The sequence below is a fragment of the Pelodiscus sinensis genome, chromosome 8 (assembly GCF_052426305.1).
Source record: "Pelodiscus sinensis isolate ZL-2025 chromosome 8, ASM5242630v1, whole genome shotgun sequence".
NCBI lineage: Eukaryota > Metazoa > Chordata > Testudines > Trionychidae > Pelodiscus > Pelodiscus sinensis.
Genome location: NC_143059.1, coordinates 62,000,164 through 62,019,260, shown reverse-complemented (window position 1 = coordinate 62,019,260; position 19,097 = coordinate 62,000,164). Strand labels below are relative to the sequence as shown.

Sequence of the window (19,097 nt, the reverse complement as noted above, 5' to 3'; positions counted from 1 at the left end):
TTGGGATTGAAGATAGAGAACAGAAAATTCCCCACTATTTTTTTAATAAATGTGGTATTTTTGAGAATGCACCTGAAACAGTTTTCTATTTAAAAATAAAATTGGAAAAGTATTACAAAACTTGCTTATTTTCCCCATTCTCCTACTCTCCTGGCAACATAAGCAAAAGTTGTGTAAATTATTCTTAGACACAGAAATTTACCACATCACTAAAATAGTGCCTAAGGGCTATAAAAGATAACTGTATTGTGTAGTCAAAAACCAGCCTTTGTTTGGAGACTTTGTGTATATGTAACAGTACCTATATATACACACAGACAAATGCATAATTTAACCCTTTCTAAACTGTTGGCTGATCTAAGATTACTTATGAATTTCTAGTTACCACCTTTAGAGTTTGCAGGTCTTTTGGATCAGTTCCCTGCACTTATAGCAGGAATAAGAAACGTATACCATCCTTCATAGGTGTTTGTCCAAATTGCTCTTAAAAATGTCCAGTGATGGAGATTCAACAGCCTCCCTAGGCAATTTATCCCAGTGCTTAACCACTCTGACAGGAAGTGTCCAACCTAAACCTCTGTTATTGCAATATAAGTTAATTGCTTCTTGTTCTATCATCAGAGGCTAAGCCTTGGGGAGTATTTTTTTTCAACCTCCTCCTTGTAGTAGCCTTTAAGTATTTGAAAGCTATTATCATATCCCTTCTTAGTTCCAAACTAAAAAAAAACCCAGTTCTTCACTCTTCCCTCATAGGTTATGCTTCTAGACTTTTATAATTTGTATTCCTTTTCTCTACGCTTTTTCCAATTTGTTCACATCTTTCCTGAAATGTGAAGTCCAGAACTGGACACAGTACTCCAATTGAGGCACATAGTGGAAAGGAAGAATTACTTCACGTGTCTTGCCTACTGCATTCTTGTTAATTCATCCCACAATGATATTTGCTTTTTTGCAACAGTGTCACACTGTTGACTCATATTTTAACTCATAGTCCACTATGACCCCTGGACTCCTTTCCACAGTACTCCTTCTTAGTTAGTCATTTCCCTTTTTGCATATGTGCAACTGATTGTTCCTTTTTAACTGGAATACTTTACCGTATTTTCCGGCGTATAGGGCGACTGGGCGTATAAGACGACCCCCTATCTTTTTAATTAAAAGATAGGGTTTCATCTTATACCCCAGCGCCCCTCCGCCTCCTTTGCTCCCGGTGTCCCTGATCTGCTGGAGATGGTCCCCAGCAGACCAGAGGCACCGGGAGCAAAGCCGCAGCAGCTTTGAAAGCCTCGGGGGAAGCCGGTGGGGGGGCATCCCAGGCGCGCCTGGGCTGCTCCCCCACTGGAGCCCCTCCGCGGCTTTGAAAGCCTCAGGGGAAGCCGGCGGGGGGGCATCCCAGGTGCGCCTGGGCTGCTCCCCTGCCGGAGCCCCTCCGCGGCTTTGAAAGCCTCGGGGGAAGCTGGCGGGGGGGCATCCCAGGCGCGCCTGGGCTGCTCCCCCACCGGAGCCCCTCCGCGGCTTTGAAAGCCTCGGGGGAAGCCGGCGGCCGGGCATCCCAGGCGCGCCTGGGATGTATACCCGGCGTACAAGATGACCCCCGATTTTTGGGGGATGTTTTTTAACATCAGAGGTCGTCTTGTACGCCGGAATATATGGTACATTTGTACATATTCAGTTTTATCCTATTTACCTCACACCATCTCTCCAGATTAGTTTGAGTTGGAATCCTATACTCCAAAGCACTTGCAGCCTTAGTAAAAAGGTTCAAGTTGTGCTGTCAGAGTAAATAGCAGGTATTATCTGCCCCCAAAATGGTAATTTCCCACTACTTATGAATAGAAATCAGTGGCAGGACATACAGGTCTGTCATTTATCTCGTGTTGACATCAGAGGCAGAAGTACTTGGATGCTATGCAATTTCAAAGCTATTTTTTAAATTACAGAAACTTTTAAATGTTTAAGACTAGAGTTTGGTTGATAAACAATGTGAATTCAGCACATAAAAGTTTTATAGCGCAATTAAGACACAAACCTTAATTGAACTTTCTAGAACACATTATTTCAATAAATATCCTTTCTGGTATGTAACATTGACCAGTTGAGTTGATCTTGGTTATTATCCATTTCTCAAATTCACCCATGATTGATTTGTCTTGATATTAATAAGAAATATAAAATAACATTCAGAAGCCCTTTTTGTTGCAAGTGCAATCTCTTACACTAATGATTGTTCATATTCATTCTACTCCTGGTTCATATACATGGGAGATTGGAATCTTTTCAAACAGCAGTGTTTATTAGGGCTCCACCTTCATCATGTATATTATACCGCAGAGTGGTCAAGATTGCTTTCAATTCCTTCTTACTGTCTGTGGTTGAGGCATCTCATTTTTAGTTGTAGTTTGTGTTCTAGTTATAATTCATATAGTTAAATTTCTATTTTAAGTCTGTTGGCAGAAAAAGAAAAGTAGGAGGAACTTTGTTAGGAGCCCCAACACAGGATAACCTTATTTATGACAGAGGTGCAATCTCCAGGATTCAAATTCTGACCTTTCTGCAACAAAGATATTATCATACGTGTTGTTTGTTGCATTGTTGGTGCTGTGTTGGTAGCAGACTATGAGATTTAGGTAGGAGAGGTAATATCTTTTCATACAGAGGTTTTCAAAGTTGGGTCATCGGCCCTCCTGGGTAAGCCGTTGGCAGGCTGCGAGATGCTTTGTTTATATAAGCATCCATAGGCATGGAGCCTCGCAGCTCCCCTTGGCTGGAAATGGCAAATCACAGCCATTGGAAGCTGTGAGGCTCTGTGCCTATGGACTCTTGGATAAACTAAGTGTCTTGCGACCCACCAGCAGCTTACCTGGACAGGATCACAACTTTAAAAACCCCTGTTTTAGTGGACCAACTTCTTTTTGTGACAGGGACAAGGTTTTGAGCTTCATAGAGCTCTTTAAGTTTGAAGAAAGTAACCATAAAGTTTGACTAAATACAAGGTGGGATAGATTGTTAAATATAAGGGTGAGGCATCATTTAAAAAGAAGTGGGCATTTAAGGGCTAAGAGGCTGTAGGATATGTTCTAAATTGTTGAAATGACCCCTAAAGCCTTTTTCTCTGTTAAGTCAAGTCCAGCAAAGTTATGAATGTAAGTTTGCAGGCTCATCTTTTAAAGGTGTTGTGCATTTTAGATCTATCAACGGTTATTAGCCAGGGTGGTCAGGGATGGTATCCCTAGTTTCTGTTTGTCAGAAGCTGGGAATGGATGACAGGGAATGGATCACTTGATTCATTCCCTCTGGGGCACCTGGCATTGACCACTGTTGGAAGATAGGATACTGGGCTTACTGGATCATTGGTCTGACTCAGTATGGCTGTTCTTATGTAGGTTTACTTTGAGGATTAGTACTGAGAGGTCAGTAACAGTATGAGTGCTTTGTGAAATGCATTCATCAATGGGTGATAGGGTGTTTTTCTCTTTTATAATTTTCAGTATGTTTTCATTCAAGAGCATAGTGATTGTCTGGCTTTTCACACACAGTTGTTGTTGGGGCACGTTGTGATAGGCATGTGAAGGGCACATGGAACTTGAAAAGTGTATTGTGATAATGGGGGTATTGATCATTGTAGCAGCTGAGATGCATTGCACAGTTGATGTGTCCTAGTGCTAATGGAAAACTTACCTCTGATGATGAGTTTGGCAAAGCTGGTGATTGTTAGTTGGTTCTGTTTGATATGGGGATGACATATGCATTTTTGGAAGAGCCTTCCTCTGTTCAACAGCAGTAACTTTTGAATGGAAGTATTAAGAAGTGAAATTAGTATGTAATTGATTTTCACTGAGATGCAGCATATGTAACATAAGTCATCTCAATGGCTCTAAGTTACTTTGGAGGATAATTGATTTGTTTATAAATGACTAAACAAAGATGCACTCTGCTATCTCTAACTATAATATTTGTATCATTTTTGATGTATTTACTGTTTGAATCACTCAGATGTACATTATAGTAAATCAGTTTTAAAAGCAGCTGATTTTGTTTAAGAACTATTATGATGACAATATTGAATTTTGTGTCTAAGAAAAAATATTTAATATAAAAACCTTGGCTTGAATCTATTAATAAATTCATTAGGGGTGAATACTCCAGCCACCTTTGTGCTATGTAAGTAGTTGGAATTGGCCAAAGGAGAATGCCAATCTGTGATGCTTCAGAGGTGGAGGAGGGCTTTGTTCAAGCCAGCAGGAGAAAGAGTATCCTTGACTAGGGAGTGAGTGGCTCTGAATCAGCGTGTCCTTCTCACCTACATTTTAGTATAACTGGGATATTGTGGAGAATAAAGGCCTTCCCTATCATGTATTTTGGCCACCTGAATAGAAAAGTATACATAGTCACTTTTATAATTGATTCCTGCACCAACTCTTAGAGATTCTATAAAATTTTTATGTGCCAAATTCACATTCCTTACCCACCAAAAGTTTGATTTTCAATCATATCCTACTATTCTGTATGTGGTATAATTAAGATAGCTAATGAAAGCCCATACAGTTAATGAAATACTAAAAATTTACTGGTATTTAATAGAGTTTTGTTGGCTATTTTCCCCATAAATTAGGCTTTCTGTATTTTCAGTCATACTTTATTATTTATATCTATTAGTTTGAATGGATTACTGAATATATTCTATTTAAGTCAGGCATTTTTAAGACGCTGATATGGAAAATGTATAATGTTCTGTGGAACAATGAGACTTTTTTGAAAGCCTTTGAATAAGGTATTGTTTAAGCAATATAAAGCATTTACTTAGAATTATTTAATAACTCAGAGATGTCTGTTTTATAAAAATAATCTTACAGATATGAGAGAGATTCAGGTTTTCTCCTCAGCATAATGACTAATTGGGTAGAGCACTAAATGATCTGAAGGAAAAAGGAACTAGTAGTTAAAAAACTATGCTGTGTCTGGATTCAGGGAATGGGGGTTTCATTTTTGGCTCTGTCAAGAATTTATTGGGTAACATTGTCTACATCACTCGACTATGTCTGCACTGCAGCACAGGGTGCACTGTGGACGTATCAACTTCAGAGCATTGTGCTCTGACTTCTCCATGTGGCTACTGCTGGCTCAAACAAAAGGGTACCTTGTTTGCTTTAGCATAGTACCATTTACAGGGGGAATATCTATCCCTATTTTTTCTATCTTTTGAGCCTTTTTTTAATGTGCCACTACTGATTTGCTTACATTTACATTATCCATTTTCCTCTGGCTGTGAATGACTATCACAGTAGCCAGAGGGAGTGCTTTAATAAGTCTTTAATTGTCAATCAGATACCACACAGTAGAGCTGAGTTTAAGCAAACAGAATCATGTAGATTTATAACAGGATGGAAGCATATGGATTTCTTCAGCTTTCAGCAAGACAGAAAAAATTAATTGAAAGTTGTTTTGACAGTCACTAAATGTTACCAAATACAGTATGAGGAATGGTGGAGAAATCACTGTTAGCTCCCCATGTGACAGCAGTATGAAACTATTGATCTTAGGCCAAAAGAAGAAAAAAAAGCAATGTTGTAGTTGACTGTTGACTAATTGTTTCATCTTCTTTTCATTCTACTTTATAGAAAATATCACCTTGGGTAGGTTTGCGCAAGATCAACATCTCCTACTGGGGATGGGATGACATGTCCCCTTTCACAAACACGACGCTACAGTGGCTTCCTGGAGAGCCAAATGACTCTGGATTCTGTGCCTATCTAGAAAGAGCAGAGGTGGCTGGACTGAAAGCGAATCCATGCACCGCTAAAGCAGATGGTCTTGTCTGTGAAAAACCTGTTGGTGAGCAATCTCCCATACCAAAATGCTGCTGTTAAAATAGTTGAACAATCTGTTGGCATTTTCATGTTGTACAGAAGGAGTGTTAGGAAAGTTCTAGTAAATAACTGCAGGAATGTCTTCCTTTAATGTTTTAAAGGCAAATGAAGCTTTTAATCTTGAAACGCAAATGACATTCTAAAAAGCAACATGCTTTTCTTTGATTATCACCCCTCCTGGCTAGTCTATATCATGCCAGTAGCTACGTCAGTGAGTTCTAAGGCAGTTAGTAGTTTGATACTGTGCAGTTTTTTGTGATGCTACTAAAGCATATTTTGTTTATGAATCTTACTGATTCATAACAGATTCTCCGTTTAAATTTAATAATACAGAGGTTTAACTAAAACAGTGACTTTATTAATTTTTTTCTTTGGGCATTTTAAAAAGAACCATTACCTTTCCTGTGAGGGAAGTAGAAGATAGCTCAGAGTAGGCTCTTTTAATAGTGTGTATAGACTTGTGCTGAGAAGTTAGAAGACAAGTGGTTAATAATCATCCTTGGGTATCCCGTTTTTTGCAAGCTAACAGGACTGGTCTAGCTGTTGTGAATTACAGGCCCCTCTCTTACATTATAGGAAGGATGACAGTTGCGAATTGCAGTCTGAGTGTAGTGAAAAGGAAGAAGGAAAGAGGGAAGGAAATTGTAATTAATAAGGTGACCACAATTTTTTTCTCTATTTCCCCGAGAATCTATGGGAAAGATGAAACATAGTGTACTTCGTGATTTTGCTTTTGTAAATAAATCATGCCACATAGAAATGCTCTGCAGATTATTAATGGGAAGCCCATGAGTAGTCCTCTTGTCTTCAGCGGGATAGCTCACATATCTCAAAATTCTGGATTGGGACATAAATGTGCAGCACTCTACTGGAGTTGCTGCAGTGCTGACTAGCTTGTCACTGATCCCAAAATTTCCTTGTGACAGTAGAGGGTTTTCCTTATTTTACAAGAAACAAAGTCCAAAAATGTGAGTGAAACGATTTATTTACTACCACTATGGCGCATGGCCCAGAGGTTTGAGTGACACATTGGGAGACTGGATCTCCTAAATTCTAACCCTGACTCCCCTACTAACTCCCTGATTGATGGTTGTCTTGGGCAAATCTAGGAGGTGGTGGGTGAGATTCTGTGGCCTGCATTGTGCAGGGGGTCAGACTAGATGATCATACTGGTCCCTTATGACCCTAAAGTTTGAGTCTAAATCACTGCTTTTTTATCTATCAGATGCAGATGATAGTATCTACTTGAGGATTATATAAAAACTGTGAAGTGCTTTCAGAACAAAACGATCTGTATATGTAATAAAAAGCACAGCGTCCACAAATAGTAGTATTGTTGGTATATAAACCTTAAAGCTAAGTTTATAGGAGACATTTGCATGGAAACTAATTCCTTGTGTTTAAAAAATAACCCTCTAAAGGCCTGTAAGGGTACAGAACAATATTGCAAACACTTACCTAATAGTTATTATTAAAATCTTCTCTTAGCCCTGTCCTCCACCAAAGGGAGGAAGAGCCCCCAAGTTGATTAGTGATCTTGTAATGTGTGGTCATATGAAACTTTGTAGAGGGAGATCACTTAGTCTTTTGGAAAGGAAATAAATATAATTCAGCATTTTTCATACGAACAATACTCTCATTTTTTGAACCTCCCAGATGGTTAAAATTTACAGATTGCCCTAAAGATTACAAATGAACAAAGTTTATAAGGATGAAAGTGATCTTAATGTAGTTTCTTTCTGATGTTGTCTCTTTTCCACTCTTTTTGAATTTGCTAATGTACTAGAAGGCCCTGTGTACAAAGTAGTATAAAAGACATTTGTAAGTATGTAATGTTTTGTTGTGTATTCACGTATAAAGGTTTTTGCTGTCAAAATTCTCAAATCGGTTAACTTCCATAAATAAAACATGCATTCCAACAATCCTCTTGCTGTCATATGCACAAGTTGTAATATACATAGTGGTGTAATTACAAGATAAATTTGCATTTTGTTGCTACTGCTGACTGAGTCTGTTTCCTATTGTTTCTGTCCCTGATGCTGCTGCTGTTTTGTAGTAATAGATATGGTAATCTGTTATAGTTCTCTCTATCAAAGAATAAACAGATGTGGCACAGTGTAATGATGTGTTAAATAACTGAAGAATGCAGATGACAAACAGTTTGTATTTTCCAAGTTTAGCATCAAAATCTGCATCTGTTACTGGTGTCAATTTTATTTGTTATTGAACTGTTACAGCAGCTGTGGAGGTCGAGAATATTGGCTTCTTTTTTGGGGTTCTTTTTTTGACTCTGATAACGTTTTTTCTTTTATACATTAAAAGATTGTTTATGATTATTGTAAGTGATTCCCCTAATTTATACTGTGTGTGAAAAATCCTCAAGTCATTAGTCAGTTTTTACCTGCCATTACTCAGTCAAATCACAGAGAGTTTTTGCTATCTTAAGAGCAGAGGAAGGATGTGAAGGATTAAGCTTATTTTCTATAAATCTACTTACCTGCACAGTCAGTAATACACAATGCATATAATAATAGATGTAAAATACAACAAATGGTCTGGTAGCACTTTATAGACTAACAAAACATGTAGATGGTATCATGAGAGCTCATGATACCATCTACAGTACATGTTTTGTTAGTCCTTAAAGTGCTACCAGACCATTTGTTGTTTAAGTTTATCCTGTATAGACTAACTTGGCTACCCCGTGAAGCTTTTAATAATAGCTTTGTTAGTCAAAATTTTTACAGGATAGACTAACTTGGCTACCCCCTGAAGCTTCTAATAATAGATTTGTTAGTCAAAATTTTTACAGGAATTTTCTACAAGTCCCTTTTATAACAGAAAAATATTACTCTGCCTATTTTTATGTACTGGTTTAGAGTTACTCTGGTCATGTTGATGCACATGTTACAGCTTTATTTGTAATCAAAAGAAAATGCAACAGAATAATACACAAGTGAGTGTTTTTAGAATGTAACTTTTCAGAGATTAAACATATCATGACTAGACAGACAAAATATTGTCTGCAGTAAAATTGTTTGCCTTATTTTCTCTTAGAATTTGTGTTGAATTTTATTGTATACACCAGGGGGCAGATGATCTTTTGATAGGTCACACTCTTAGATAAGATGCAGAATGTTTAGAGGAAAAAATATATCACCTGTGAAGTAAACAACTTTTTGGTGGTTATTCACTATTTAACTAACAAAAGCAACAGAACCAAAGATCACATACTACTATTTTTATTACTCTAGCTTCAGTCATATTTTATATAATGTAAGTGCTCGTGACTATTGAAGAACTAATACTACATTTACTAATGTGGTATATAAGTATCATTCTTATAATAACTTTTTAGATGAAGATATAATGTGATTTAAGATGATTACACAAAAGAATACTGAGAACAATTTGGATATTTTTTGTGAAAGTCCATTTGCATTTTGTACCATAAGTCTTACTGAAATGGTTCATAAATAAACCAGGATACAATCACTTTTATTTTAACAGTCTTTTTAATATTACATAATGTTAGAACAATAGAGATTGAATTTGTGTTAAATATATAAACTCTTTCTGGCTTTTTTTCCAGTTAGTCCTAATCAAAATGCTAGACCCTGCAAAAAACCTTGTTCCCTGAGAACGACGTGTTCTAACTGTACCAGCAACGGCATGGAGTGTATGTGGTGCAGCAGTACAAAACGATGTGTTGACTCAAATGCCTATATAATCTCCTTTCCATATGGACAGTGCCTAGAGTGGCAAACTGCCACCTGCTCTCGTAAGTATTTTAATGAATGAACAGTGTTAAAAATAACATGGTTAATTTTTCCATGCATTAGAAGGGCAAACATTTGAGTAATTTACTGGAAAAGGAATAAATGCATAAATCATTTTGGCTAATATCAGAGCCCACTGATATCAGAAATGGATACTTTGTTCATATTTTATGGAGACAGATTGTATGAATAAGTTTTGACAGGTGTAATACTCTTTAGATTTTTTGAAGGGCTAATAAATAGTTTATATTTGTCTTTACTTTAAAATAATATTCCTATTTTCACTTTATTTACATAAGTAGATAATATGGTGTTCAAATTAAACTGATGTTTTAGGATGAAAGAGAGACAGAGAGAGAGCAAGAGAGGTCAATTTTCGTATCCAATGAGAGTGCAGCTATTCAGTAATTGTAGTAATAAGGCTATCCCAAACATTCCTGAAAAACTGTATTGGTTCTGTTTTGTCATGTATTGGTTGCAAATGTGGACTCCTCGGTAATTCTGTTTCATCTCACTACATAAGAACACCAAGTATTTGAGTTATTCTATGAGATAGCAGATTGGTGGCTAGGGGACATACAAAACTTTCCCTCTGCATGATAGGTGGGTCTGAATCCCATTAGTTTATAAATTAGTCACTCTTTGCTTTTGAGAATAAAAATAATATGGTTTCCTACTTTGTCAAGAAGAAAGGATCTCACTAAGGTGCTCCATTCAGTTTATGGTGCCGGCAATGATTTCAGTAGGAGTCAATCAGGTATGTCTCCAGTGGCAGAAGAAGCTCTATCAGTGGACCTTCTTTGCCCCAGTGTCAAACAGTCAAAACTTCTTCATGGATCAGCAGCTAAATGCAGCAGAGACTGACCCTGGGTGGCTTTATTATTTGATGGGTCCAGATAGCAGAGCCCATAATCTTTGTGGACAGTAAGGGTACATCTACACTTCATGCTTATTTTGGAATGAACTATTCCGGAAGAAATACTCTGAAATAGCTTATTTCGAAATGGCACATCTACACAGCAAATTCCCACTGAAATAGCGCTGAGCTATTTCAAAATAGAGGCCCTGGAAGCAGTTTTGGCAGGGCATCAGGACAGCAGTCACTTCATGTAGCTGCTGCCTGAGGCTATCTGAGGCTTGTGCTTAAAGGGACCCCGCTGTACAGTGATGTGTCAAGTTCTTCACCTTCACCTACTTCTGTGAGGGATAGTAAAGCCTTTCCTTTGCCTGCTGTAGTTGCCCCTGTAGACATCTCAGCTCTCTAAACATGGAGCACTTCCTGCAGCAGTTTCTGTGGACTGCCTTCCTCACCCTGAAGGAACACAACCCCTAGCTCATTGTGGGGAACTTCCTCATCTCTCTGCAGGCACTGCTCATGCAGTATAACTCCACCCACCCTCCCCTGCACACCATGCACTACCGCTTCTAGCATGTGGACACCAGTTCCGACTGGTGGGACTGGATCATTATGGAGTGATAGGAAGACCAGCAGTAACTCCAGAATTTCCGCATGCCGAAGGACGCCTTTCTGGAGCTGTATGAGTGGCTTGCCCCTGCCCTCAGGTGGTGGGACTGAGAACCACCATCCCCTTCCAGAAGAGGGTCGCCATTGCCTTCTGGAAGCTTGCCATGCCAGACAGCTACTGATCTGTCGGGAACCAGTTTGATGTGGGAAGATCGACCGTTGGGGCTGTGCTCACACATGTATTGTGCTCTCAAGCTATTGTCCCAAGAGGGGGATGAATTGCTGAAATAGGGATTTGTAGAGAAGGGGTTTGGTGGTGGTGGAAGACCTTTTTGAGTCCCACCTTCACAAAGCCCTGACGGGATGGGGAAAGTAGAGGGTACCTGGTGTGTGAAAGGGGGGTGGGCTCGTGGACCTCCCAAGGGCCCTGGCAACCCTGTGATTCTCTGTTTGTTTGTTCCCTTCTACAAGTGATGAGGTCCATCAACACCATTCTGTTGCACAGGGTCATCAACCTGGGTGATGTGGACCCCATCATCACCGGCTTTGCCGCCATTGGCTTCCCTAGCTGTCTGTGGAGGGGTTATTGACAGCACCCATATTCCCATCTGAGCCCCCAACCACTGGGAAGCTGAAAACATCAAGGGGTACTTTTCAATGGTCCTGCAGGCCATCATGGACATCTACATTGGATGGTAGGGGAAGGCGCACAATGCACATGTCTTCCAAAACTGTAGCCTCTTTCAAAAGCTGCATGCTGGCACTTTTTACCCTGACATCAGCATCAGGGTCGGCGATGTGGACATACTAGTCTTTAGTGTGGAGGACACAGCCTGCCCTCTGCTCCCTGGCTAATGATGTCCTACACTGGACACCTGGACCAAAGCAAGGGCCACTTCCATGCCAGGCTCAGCAGGGCCCTCATTTGGTGGAGGGCGTCTTCAGGTGTCTTAAGGGGAGCTTACATTGCTGCCTAAGGTGCCAGGATGTTGGGGTGCGGAACATCTCCAAGTGGTGGTGGCATGTTGTGTCCTTCACAATATTTGTGAAAGCTGGGGGAGACGTTCCTCCCAAAGTGGGGGGGGCGGAGGCTGACTGCATCAGCAGGGCCTTTGAGCAGCCGTGCATGGCTGCCATCCAACAGCACCATCAAGGGGCTGTGTGTATCCGGGGGGCCCTGAGGGAGAGTTTCACACAAGGACCTCAGTGATGCTCTTCCCTGGGCTTCCCCACAAGGAGCCTGTGTATTGCCTCTCTTTGCCTGTCCTCCCACACCTTTCCTTTTCTATGCCCTTCCCTCTCACCTGCAGAGAGAATAAACTACCCTGTTTGTTTAAAAAAAATAAAAACTCTTTGTTTTTTAATTAGGGTAAATGTAACTGGGGAGGGACTGGGGAAAGAACCCTGGAGAGGGGGAAGAGAACCTTGTATGCAGGAAGACAGAGTTGGAAGGGGGAGGAGAGGCTGGGGCTGGGCATGATGCCTGTGTTTTGAGCAAGGCCATTTGTGGCCTAGACAGCGGGCCCTTTTCTTCAGGGGCACAGATGTCCCAGGGGGGAACCTCGCTACCACCATATCCTGGAGACAAGCAAGCATGGGAACGTGCCAGCCAGACCGGGGTCCTGTGGGCAGGAGTGGGGCCACAGGGTGGCTAGGCTTCCTCCATTCCACCCACACACCGGGTCTGGCATTGGCAGTGTCCCACAGGGAGAGGACTTGTATCACTGCCTGCTGGAGGAGAGGATGGCAGGGTATTGGGGAGAGGAGTGTGTGAGCAGCAGACTCTCCTGTGCCTTGCCATGCTGTTCCTGGGAGCAGATGCTTCCCTGAGAGCGTGGGCATGCCCGTGTGCTTTGTTTGTAGGCCCATGTGCACAGGCTGCAGCATGATCCACAGGCAGATAAGGCCGAGCGAGGAGCCTCTCTCAGCCTCTCGCAGCCTGTCACCTCCACTCGTGTGTAGGGATAGTAATGACACTCACTTGATGGGCCTTTCTTGGCTTTGGATGGTTCCTGGGAGTCATCCAGTGTGTGGGGTACCGGGTCCAGGCTGAGCATGAGGTCTTGGCACATGTGCACAGAGATGGTGCTGGCCTCGTCCAGCTGCTAATCCTCCTCAGCGGCAGCTCCCCCAAGAAGGGTGATGATGGGCATTTTCAGCCCTGAGTCCACTACAAGGGGAGGGGAAGGGACTGACCTTCCCCCTAGGATGTGGTGGAGCTCATTATGGTAGGGGCAGGTCTGGGGTGCCACCCCGGAGTGAGAGCTGCGCTCCTTGACCCTGACATAGGCCTGCCTCGGCTCCTTTACTTTCATCCACGTTTACTCCTCCGGTGCAGCAATGTCCCTTGTGGCCAGGCTATCGGCCATTTGGCCGTAGACATCCACATTCCTGCATCTGGTGCAGAGATCCTGGAGGTTTGCCTCCTCGTCCCAGACTTTAATCAGGTCCAGGAACTCTGCACCAGAACAGAAAGGCATGCTTCTCTTCTGTCCTGGGGCAGGGTCTTCGAGCTAGTTGATGGCTGCCTGAGAGCAGCAGAGAGTTTGGAGGGAGCAATGGAGTCGCTCATTTTGCTCAAATCCGAGGCTGTGGCAGCTGCTGGGTTCATTCCCATTTCAACTGGCATTCTTTCCTTATCCATGTTCATAGTGAGGGAGTGTACTGGGCTGGTACATTTTAATGACGATTTTGTAGAGTTGAAATAATATTGTCAAAGCAGGAAATGGGTTAGGAAAGTGATGGGAACCAGTGCATAAGGCAAAGGGCCTCCAAATAAGAGACACTGGCCTGCAATCTCCAGCTATTTGGGTGGGCAACTAGGCCTTGCTATCAAAGATTTAATAGGAAACTAAATTAATGCACATTTGGTTATCACTTATGCATGAGTAGCCTTTTAAGGTATGATAATGCTGTAAATATGCAAAATTCCATTATCTAAACACTTCTACCTTATAGGCATCCAGGAAAGATTTTTCTTTTAAAACAAGAAATTTAATTAAAATCCGTAAGCCATTGACAGAAAATTCAGAGGTAAAATAGACATTGCACAAATTTTACCTTTGTTTTAAAAATGGCACGAGTTATGGATGAAAAGTCGATCTTGATTTTCACACTTACTGATTTTTGTTGGTTTGTGTCTTAATTTGTATGTTATTGAAGTGTAGTTTTTTGCATTTATCTGAAAGACATACCACTTCTGTTTATGAGGGACAACAAAAGCACTGTGTTTAATTTAGTTATCATTCGCAGCAGGCATATAAAATTAAATAAAGGTAACGGGATTTGCTGCATATCAGTTCAATATCACGTAGAAGTAGCTTTCTCTGAAATTGTGTTTTCTCTCTAGCCAATAAAAAAAATCAATTTCCATAAGCAGACATTTTATCAGACTTAAAGTATTTGATCGTTTGACTGTAAAATAAGAGAATGAATATTTGAGTCAGACCTTTATGAGAATCTTTGTTTTCAGTCTAATTAACCTGAATTTTCAGGTAGATAGATTATTTAATATTATGTTAAATATGCATTTTATTAATAAGATATTAATACGTTTATTCACTCATTATTTTTCGTTAATCTTGTTGCTTATTTTTTCACTGAAAGGTATGTAATAATAGCTTTACAAAAGAAAAGCATATTTTATTACTTTTGTCCTGAGTCATGGATGAATATTTGAACATTTTTATCTGTTGTATATCAGTAGGCTACTTGACACACGCATTCATGTTTAAATGACAGAAAATATCACATAGAAAGTGGGTATAAAATGCATATTTATTTTCACAGCTTGGAAAAGGAATGAAGAACACTGTTTTATTGATGACATTTAATCATTTTAAGAACTGCTTGGCAGAAAATATCATTCCACTCGTCACTACCACTTCAAGTCGTTACAATCTGAGAGGGGATTGCTGATGGAAATTACTCATAAGCTACTGCTAAATGTCCAGAGAAGAATTCCCCATCCTTGAATATAAATCTTCTCCCACCTGCAGTACCATTTTCAGTTTTACAAATTACTACACCTACGTACAACATCTAGGGATTTTCATTGTTGACTCTTTCCTTCTCTCCCACAGAACCCAAAACCTGAAAGCATAGTGATTCTTGTTCTGTATTGCCCCCATAATGGAATCCTGAAAGTAGACAATCTGTTATTCCTGCTTCTACTAACATTTATGAGAGACTTCTGTAGATTTCTGTTATTCCTCCCTCCATTAAAAGGTAAAAAGGGAGCCATTCTGGCAGCCTTTGGTCAGAGGAGAAAAAAAAACCCTCCCATTTTATTCAATGGGCATGCAGGTTTACTACTTTGACCCCAAAAGGTGAAGGGCAGCTACTTGTCTTCTCCATAGATAATGTATAATTCTTCCCCTGTAATTATAATAGCACTTACTGAAGTTGTGGATAGAAGACACTGGAAGACACTGGATGTCTGCCAACAAATTTATGGCCAGCTTTTTAGTCCTTCTCTCCAAGATAAGAGAACACAACTTTTCTACTGTCAGTAGTGATTTGAAATGTATTCATTTAATATTAGTGGAGTGTGGTGCCATTCCTTGATATTTGCCTTTGCATTACTTTTAGCATTCCTGCTGATTTCTGAGAACACTGTATCCTCTTCATGTCAATAATGGCAAAATAAACCAACATCCACAAAAACAAAACTCTGGATGAAACAGCAGAGTCTGCTTAAAAAGAAGTGCCTTAAAACATATCTTTGTACAGGAAATATTTCTCAAACTCTTCATGCACTATGCCAGTCTTCTCTAGAAATTCTATTTCTACATTAAAATTCTGTTTATTTCCCTCCAACTCTCACCATTTCCTTGTCCCTTCACCTGTTTTCTCCTGCCTGACACCTAGATTGCAAACTGTCTCCCATGTTGCTTGTGTGTATAGTACCTAGCGTGCTAAACAATCAAATCTTGATTGAATGCCAGGCCCTCCTCTGTTGGAAATGTCAGTGATACTATATTATCATAGCATCCAGAGGCCCCATAAAGGCTGTAACAGTCTTTGTACTCAGCACTATAGGTATACACACTTATTGAGTCACTCCCCTGAATAGACTACTTTTAGGGGATTATTAGCACAATTTTGTATTCATATACAGAATAAGTATATTAAAATGGAATTAGTTAATAAAAATGTTAAATTATGTGCATTCCCTCATACATTAAAAATTTAGGGTAATATAAATTACATGTGTGTTTTATTTAGCTCAAAACTAGGTAATGTAAACATAGGACATTCAGAGTTAAGGTTAGACTTAGAAGAAATGCAAACATGTTAATGTATAGAAATGCACAGGTAGGGCATCTATACAACCATATCTCTACAAGAGTTTTTGACTCGAGTCCCATGACTTGAACTCAAGTCCGACTTAAATTGCCTAGGTGACTCGACTAAAGACTCAACTCGGGTTCATTGTTCGTGACTTGAGACTCGACTTGAGACTTGCTAATTTTGTTAAATCGACTTGGTGAAAAAACTGTCAGAAAATGCCGATATTGATGGCTTGTACAAAAGTGACTTGACATTTTTAAAATTAAGACTTGAGACTCAACTTGGGACTTGAACTGTAGTGACTTAGATTGACAATGATGACTTGAAGACAACACTGATCTCTACCCAGTGCAATGCAATAATTATAGGATTATGATTAAAGTAGTTTAGTGTTTGTAGACCCAGAATAGAAAAATGATTTTTTAAAGATGCATTTGATTGCTCCACTGCCAGACAATGAGCAGATTAAATTATAAGATCATGGGAATATTGGACACTATTTTTTTATAACTGTAGGTATATTTTTCAGTAAAGGGAGGTGTCTGAAAATCTTTTCTTTCAGAGAAATTCAAGAAAAGCTGTCTTCTTTCAAAATGTCTGCAACTTCCTATTGTCTTCACAAAGTACACTTTTTCAAGATGGTCATTGCCTCCCATTACTTAAAATGAGAATGAAGCCACCGACCACATTTAAGAACAGACATACTACAAATATGAAATATTAATTATTTTTTAATTATTATCAATCAGTGGTCTCAATGCCATTAATATAAATGGGATATGGTACCCTTTTGAAAGATGGCAATTTGATTTGAAATTCTGTATTATATAACCGTATACTTGTAGAAGGAGAAACTTAGCTATGAAGAATCATGGAAAAACATGATGAGTCATTATTTTGAAATACAGACAATACATAAAATGTTAGTATTTTTTTAGCTATAATATAAAGGAAACTGAAGCAACAATATTGATTCATTGTTAAGAAATTTCAGGTCCAAAAATAGTTACACGACACCTCATTCTTTAAAATATCTATTTTTAAAATAATTTAAATTCATAGACTCTATTTTTATATGTAATGAAGTGGGTGTATTCCTACTTTTATGTGCAAAATATGACATCTTTAATTATGTCGCTGTGAGCACTGCTTTCCTTAATGTATTTTAGAAATGTATTTTAGAATTTAAAAAAATGATTATCAAAAAAGGAAATGAAATAAAATAAATTACTATAGGAGAATTTCTGATCCATACACATCTCATTGACATTTTACCTTATGCATATTCACAGCATAGTAGGGGTTCTGTTGAAAAGTTGATGAAGCCTCCTCACATCATATTATCATTTAAACAGTTTCCCTTTTGAGTTGGCTTTGGATAGGTATCTAATGTTGCTTATTGTTTTCCATCTCCTGACATATAGATTCCTGACCCTTTGGAGTCTGGAGTTGTGGAAGGTTCATGCTTTGAGGGATAGTAACTACATCCGCCATTTGAAACTTACATGTTCTTCTTCGGGTGATGTCCCCGTGGGTGCTCTACTTTAGATGACAGGTCTTCCCTGGAGCCTCAGGATCGGAGACTTTTTCATAGTAGTAAGCAGTTGGGCCAGACATGCGCAGCAAGCATCTCGTCCTGCTGGTGGTTTGACAGTTGAGTGTGACCTGACTCCCTCCCCTCAGTTCCTCTTCTACTGCCCTTCATCATGGATGGAGCTCTCCTGCCTCTTCAGGCACTTCTCTCCTTATGGGAAAATTTTCACTCTTTTCACCACCTTTTTACCTCATTGAATTACAAATCATCTTGTTATAGTCTTCCCACTTCAAAAAACCAACCGGGAAACACACTGTTCCCTCAGTGCTAGCTGCTTCAGCGGCAGTGGCTTCTTTCTCTCCCAGATGCTACACACCTCAAGGAAAAAAAAGAGAGAAGAAACGTCGGGGAAAAATCAAGACCTCATAAAACAGCATCTTTTATATACGAGCTTACCGATGGTTGCAATAAGACACCCCCCCCCCAGCCCTGAGCACCAGTGGCTTCCAATATGCCTGGCTCGCAGGTGTTTAAGAAATGTCACAACTGTAATGAATCCATACTAGCTTCTGATGGCCATAACTGCTGTATTAGATGTTTGGGAGAGTCACACACCCCACAAAAATGTGAGCACTGTCAAAGCTTGTCGGCCAGGGCAAGAAAAGATCAGGAGCTTAGGCTCCATGTGTCCTTTCTGGAGAAGGCTTTACAGTCGACAGGAGAGCTTTCATTAGATCAAATAGTAGACCCTCCTAAACGCAGATCAGTCTCACCAACGCCTCAGGAACATCAAAGGACTAGAGTTTCATGTGCCAGATCCTTACCGCCTAATCCGTTCCCCAGAACGACCAGGGAAGATGTGGCAACCACCTCCAGCTCTGTGGAGTCAAGGTCTGCCTCAGAAGCACACACTCTGGTACTTAGCATGAGCCCGGTAACCGCACGCTCCTATTCTGCACTGGGGAAAGCACACAAACAAGCCCCGGCACTGAAGCAAGTGCCTACATGTGCGGCACCGGCGAACTGAGCGGAACCAGCCACAAAACAGTGCTGTAAATCTTCAGTACAACTGCTCAGCGCAATGACTTCCCAAATGTTTCCCCTGGTGCAGGCTACTCTCAGCTTACAGAGACGACCAGACTGGGCCTAAAGAAATGCTG

General features: G+C 40.1%; 1 protein-coding gene across 4 annotated transcripts in view; it reads left to right on the top strand.

Moving 5' to 3' along the window:
• ATRNL1 (attractin like 1) overlaps positions 1-19,097 on the top strand; it is a 999,362-nt gene that overhangs the window by 243,412 nt on the left and 736,853 nt on the right. For all 4 annotated transcript variants that reach the window (XR_012905692.2, XM_075935409.2, XM_075935410.2 and 1 more), the window contains exons 16-17: positions 5,619-5,832; positions 9,460-9,648. Coding sequence is in view for 3 of the 4 variants with exons in the window: in XM_075935409.2 (XP_075791524.2) it covers positions 5,619-5,832; positions 9,460-9,648 (403 nt within the window). In the remaining variant the exon portion in view is untranslated. The remainder of the gene's footprint in view (positions 1-5,618; positions 5,833-9,459; positions 9,649-19,097) is intronic.